Source organism: Protomyctophum bolini, assembly GCF_963924005.1.
Source record: "Protomyctophum bolini genome assembly, chromosome: 11".
In the NCBI taxonomy this organism is placed as follows: domain Eukaryota; kingdom Metazoa; phylum Chordata; class Actinopteri; order Myctophiformes; family Myctophidae; genus Protomyctophum; species Protomyctophum bolini.
In genome coordinates, this window is record NC_137872.1 from 9,813,568 (window position 1) to 9,819,568 (window position 6,001).

General features: G+C 43.5%; 1 protein-coding gene across 1 annotated transcript; it reads right to left on the bottom strand.

Annotated features, from left to right (window-relative positions):
- Positions 1–966: 966 nt before the first annotated feature.
- LOC308323910 (dual specificity protein phosphatase 3-like) lies at positions 967–5,632 on the bottom strand. The gene is made up of 3 exons (XM_080775774.1): positions 5,497–5,632; positions 2,754–2,986; positions 967–1,249 (listed from the first exon to the last, which is right to left on the bottom strand). Exons 1-3 carry the CDS (start codon positions 5,616–5,618, stop codon positions 1,038–1,040), a joined length of 567 nt encoding a protein of 188 aa, XP_080631900.1. The 5' UTR covers positions 5,619–5,632; the 3' UTR covers positions 967–1,037.
- Positions 5,633–6,001: the final 369 nt, after the last annotated feature.

Consider the following 6,001-nt stretch of genomic DNA (forward strand, 5'->3'; position numbering starts at 1 on the left):
GGCTAGGCATCCCCACGGGTGCATCCTGGCTCGTGTGTGTGTTGTGTGTGTGTGTGTGTGTGTGTGTGTGTGTGTGTGTGTGTGTGTGTGTGTGTGTGTGTGTGTGTGTGTGTACTTAGTTGTGCACCAGTGTTGCACACAGATGATCACAGATCTTCAAGCGACATGCTGCGACACATCGTGAGCTTGTAGATCTGCCAGGATTCCATTAACAGTTTTAACACATCACAATTTCCACCTGCTTATAGCATAGTGTTACATAATAGTTCCAGACGATCACAGTTTGATTATGGATAGATAAGAGTACAGTATATAGCATTTCCATGCACTGCATTGTTTAAAAATGCCTGTTCTCACAAACACAAAGAACAGTAACCAGTGGCGTTTCCAGGAATTACATTTTGGGCAGGCAAGAATTACATTTTGGACAGGCAAGATGTGTTAATTGTCTCCCCGTGCACAATCGTAGCACTAAAGGTTTTCAAAGAGATATACCTGCCAGACGAGTAGGATACAAAGGCTTGCATTTACATTCCAATGGGTGACTGAGGGTCACGCTCTACCGCAACGGCCAATCAGCTGTCCACTAATAGTTCTCAGGTCTTGTTTTTGTCCTCTCTCTTTTCTCATTGTATGGATTTTGGCCAGGCCAGAAATGGATTTGGACAGGCGGACGCCTGCCCTCGCCTTATTGTAGATACGCCTCTGACAGTAACGCAACACTCTGCGGAACAGAATGTGTTTGGCAGGGTCCCCACAAAGAACAGGAGTTTGGCCTGTTCTCTGCTGTTCAGACTGAGACTAAAAATCTGTACAACTTTCACAAGTTTGACCTTTCCTGTTATGTTCCCCTGGCCTGGCTTCCACGAACCACACCCCCCCCCCCCCCCAACCCCCTCCACAGTTTGTTCTCCAACCTCCCCTAATGAACCACACTCGTTAAAATGTCAGAGGTGACATGCAGGAAGTGACATGTCCTTAAGCAGAGTTTTCCCTTATTTTGTACAAACCTATTTCTCTCTCTCTCTCTCTCAATCTCATTTGTTCCACGGCAATTTTCCCTCGGCTGACAAGCTCTGGTTGAGGCAGCAGAGCTGGCGCAGGAAGCCATCATTTGGTCCGATCTCTCTGTTCTGCCGCACCGTGGCCAGCGCACTGTGCACGTCCATGTGATGCTTTAGCATCAGGTAGGCGATCACCAGCGATGGAGATCGACTGTAGCCCTCCCTGCAGTGGACGTACACCTTACCTGGACGGGGGAGAGGGGCACACACACACAAGTGTATATACAGTATTTATACATTTAATCCAGACCCACAACACACGGGCATGCCAGCAGACAGGAATGCAGATACAGTTTATGGTAAAAAGAGGATGCAGTCCTTCCCTGAAGAAAGAATCGGGGTCAACTAGTACTCTGGTACTCTCGTTTTTTGATTGATTGAATACTTTATTAACAAGATTATTAACAGTACAGGTAGTACAGTCAAAGGTTATGGTTACACTTGGGTTACACCCGTCATTGTGTCTTCATTTCAGAAGGAAAGAATGCCCCGCAGGGGCCCTCACTCTCCTTTTTCTTCTCTTATTCAAATGTTGATCTCAGTGGAATAACAATCATTGCTAGTGTGAGTTTTGGTTTTAAGTTTTGTCTTTAATAAACATTTACTGACTCCCATACACCCAGAATTGCTACCAAATATGACACTTCTGTTAAGTTCTGTACAAACAATACTTGGATACGCTGAGTCAGGTAGGCAACAATGTCAATGAGGATCTCACCTGTACGCAGTTATCTCTTACCCATCGTACACCTAGTATGTGTTTTAGCAGCTTCTCGAAAAAATGTGTGGAGGTAATTGACGATGTGCACACGGCTAGGTGCAACTTCCCATAGACAGCCCATTCATCCAAGCAAACAGAAAAGTCTAATCTAATTGTATTAAATAACGTCAAACTCACCAACATTGCAGCTGTATGGAAAGCTTTAATTATCCTCTTTCTATCTGCAATGTGTTTGTTTAATACAATTCCACTGTAGACCTGTTATGAGCTACTCCCTTTCAAGAAATTCCTTGCAGATGATTTTAGCTGGAGTTTGGAAGTGCTTGTTGACTATCACTCAACAGCCCATGCATACCACCTGTTTTGAATTTGCACACAATGCAGGAGGCAGCAGGAGGTTGCTTTACTGATAATAACGAATGCGTCCAAAATCTGACACGCAATGTTGGTGAGTTTGACATTATTTAATACAATTACCGGTAGATAGGACTTTTCTGTTTGGATGAATGGGCTGTACCTAGTTAGCACCTTGCTGGCAAGATGGCAGCGGTGTGCATATCGTCAATAAGGTGAGGAGTTTTGGTTTAGACTTTAGAGCACCAGTGGAGCTATGTTTTCATAATTATTATTATTAATCTCAGTCAGGAGATTCATGCATTTTACCCTTAGTCTGTGTGTGACGTGTCTGTCCGTTGCTGATATACTGCATACAACACCGCATCATATTTCTTGTGCACACTGACAGCATCCCTTAATTGACTGACAATACAAACATAATTGAAAGTGTATGAGCGAGAGAGGGCAGAAGACTGTAGGGGCGATCTACAACCGTCACTGCATACATCAGGGGAGGCATAAGCATTACTGGTCATGAATAAGGTTTTGAAGTGAGCCATGATGTCTGTGGGTCATTTCAGATTCAACCACTTAATATGATTACTAGTTATTGTTATGACAGCTTTCCTCACCTTTGCCATGTTTGTGTGCCAGGGCCTTTTCGATGAAGTCCGCCCCCTCCTGGAAGTAGACGCCGAGGTCGAAGTGGTCGGTGTCGCTGGCTGGGATGCCGTGGTAGACGATCCCCGTGTCGGCATAGAACTCTGCGTTGGTGTTGACGTGCATGTCAGAATCCCCCTCTGCCGCATTCAGGATATGGGTGATGCGCAGACTCTTCAGACGCATTACATTCATCGCCACAAACCTGCCGAAGTGAGGTAGGTGAAAGGTGGTTATGTCTAGTGTATGACAGGATAAACGCACTACCTTAGGCGCCTGACACCCTATTGAAATGAAATCACGTGATTGATTTGCGTGATAGTGTGATTGAGGCCTTAAAGAACAACTTAACCGACGTTCCACCTAAATCCCATTGTTCTGATGTGAGATCAATAATATGGAGTGGCCAAAATATAGATATGTCTGGTAGTGTATTTCTCTGTGACTAAATTGAGTCAGTTTCAAGTAGTTGGGCCTTAACTACTGTACAATTAACTATACATTTGCTTTTAGGACGAAAAGAGTGGTTGCTCTCTTGACTTTGTTATACTGTGCAGTGTGCACTGAGAACTGTGCACATGTAAATTGACGTACTGTATGTACCATATGCATGTACATGTCTATCTATCTATCTATCTATCTATCTATCTATCTATCTATCTATCTATCTATCTATCTATCTATCTATCTATCTATCTATATATATATATATATCCATCCATCCTCCCTCTCATCCTCTCTCCTGCTCCAGTTTCTGCCATGTCCATTATTTATTAAACGGAGAGAACACTAACACAGGGAACACAGTATAGTTCTATAGGCTACATGACTCACTCGGTTGGAGTGCTAGTCCCTTTAATAGCACCCGCTGCGGAAAAACCTTTTAAAGATGCCACCTGGAATTTCTCTGCCCAGCTAGCAAGATTCCAGTTATTTTTCATGTGTTAGAGAAAAGTTGTTGTTTTAGTACATTACTACTGGAGGATCAGAGGAGGAACTTGGATCAGAATTCAGAAACACCCTTTATTGCCAGAAGCATTTGCATGTACAGTACAAGGAATTAGACTTAGTAATGACAAAGTAATGTTTGTGGCACGATTGACCACAAATCCTACCACAGTATTATTGGGCATTTGCCATTTGCTCCAGGAATCATAGGCCTATTTCTGATAGTCAGCCTCAGCGAGGGGACAGTGGTCCTCAGTGGAGTCGAGCCCATGCAATTGTCTGGACTCTGGACACTTAATACTGGCATGGCATTCTGAGCTGCTGGTTTAGCTAGCGTTATCGCTCTGAGAGGCTAGCTAGCTGCGCTGATTTAACACAGTACCACCTCCGGCTCTGAACCCAGTTAGAAGTGGCCCCTGGATATATCCACAATGGCTTGGCTCCCCATTGCCAAACTGAGGATGTGCAGACTGCGGAGGCATGTCACCGTCCAGAACTTGTTGTTCAGGTTGTATGTGGGCCACAGCTATCTGGAGGCACCATTGTTCTCTCATCAGTGCCCACTCCCCAGTCACAGTTCAAATCTGTTTCAGACTTCGTGACCAAACTAGGGGCAGGTACTATAGGCAAGCCCCCGTGTCCATTAGGACTTTGCATCGAACGCCATTCAGGTCACAGTTTTAAGTATAGCCCTTCAGCTTGACTTTATTCGACTGATCCTGTGTTTAGTGGGCAGGGAAGATGGATCATTGAACAGTAGATCCCTGACCCTGACTGAGCTGCACTTCTGCCTATAGTTTAATGGTGAATTGGCGATGATGGATGCAGGACTAGAGGCACCTGCTGGCTTTAGTGATGGTTATCTGCATGAGTAGCAGCGAGACTGAGGGTGGAGGCTCCTTCCCCACCTCATTTCTCAACTGAAAATAATTAAAATAGACTTTCTGCAGGATAAGTCAAGAAGAGTTGATTTAAAGGGATAGTTCAGATTTTTTAACTTAAGCTGTATGAAATACATTTATAGTGGTTGCAGCAACTGTATTATTGTTATTGATCGCCCGAGTCCCGTTGTGGGAGTTCTGCTCTGGTTTTGGTGAAATATTAAGTAGTTCCGGTCATTTTGTGGGGGACACAGGGGTCCACGCATTAAAAGTAAATTAATTCACAAAACTAACGTAATTTGTATTGTTTGCTATTTCTAAAATATTAGTGCAACTTTTATTCATTTTTTGCCACTTTATCACACGGAACTATGTCTTTTGTGTCCATATCACTACGCCCAAAAAATTGTTCCATGTGATAGAGGGGTCAAAGTTGAATGAAAGTGCTAATATTTTTTAAATAGGTCAACAATATACAAATGATGCTATAGTTAACTAGCTTAACTACTTAATATTTATTCTAACACAAACACAAACACACGAAAAAGGAAGCAATCGTTCTCACGATAATACAAATCTAAACATTTTTGTAAAAAAAATCTTGTTTAAAAAAAATCTGCCTAACAGGGTTTCTGAACTGCCCACAGCCCTCCTATGAGACACTGAGTAGATTTTTTTTTAATCATGATTATAGTGAGGACCTATTATATGAAGATGGGTTGAAAAGTGGTGAAGTGGTCCTTTAATTAAACAGAACTTACATGTATATAGCTACTAAGGCTATACGATCGTGGCGAATACACTTTTGTTGTTGTGGACAACTGGCGTTGCCCCGTTAACATCCAGACCTGTTTCATTTGTTTCAAAAATCAAAACAATAACTCACGCATTGCCGACGTAGATCCTGGGAAATACCTCATGACAGTGTTTTGTCGGCCAGCTGTAACAGCCGCTCTCGTCCGTCAACAAATCATTGAGCTGCTGGAGAGTCACGTTGAACTCGGACATTTATTCGACTCGGGCTGGCTTGGCTGGCACCGTTATCTTCATTAATTGTTTTCTCGAGCTGTTGTTGGTTGTAGCGGTAGCGGTAGTACCGGTACACTCATAACTTCATAAGTCATAACTGTGTATTAAACTAAATAAAACCCATGGGAGGGTCGGAGCACTCGGAGGGAGGGACTCGGCCATGAGTGGGCAAACGGGTGTCTGTTTACAGAAGCAGACATGCAGTCCCTCCAGAGTCCAGGCTAAACGGACAGACTTGTAGGGGCAACGACGCGCTGCCGTCACGCCCTCTGTAGCAGCTTCAACAGACAGTCTATCTATACACACATTTGACATAGCACAAAAAACAAAACAATACAGACATGAAAACAAGAGCAATGTCC

Bases quoted from the DNA above. Each gene is read 5' to 3' on its own strand.
- LOC308323910 (XM_080775774.1), bottom strand. From the start codon at position 5,618: ATGTCCGAGTTCAACGTGACTCTCCAGCAGCTCAATGATTTGTTGACG. The intron at 2,987-5,496 runs GTGAGTTATTGT...TCACTTCGGCAG, and splicing joins AGGATCTACGTCGGCAATGC to GTTTGTGGCGATGAATGTAA. The intron at 1,250-2,753 runs GTGAGGAAAGCT...TCCCCCGTCCAG, and splicing joins GGCACACAAACATGGCAAAG to GTAAGGTGTACGTCCACTGC.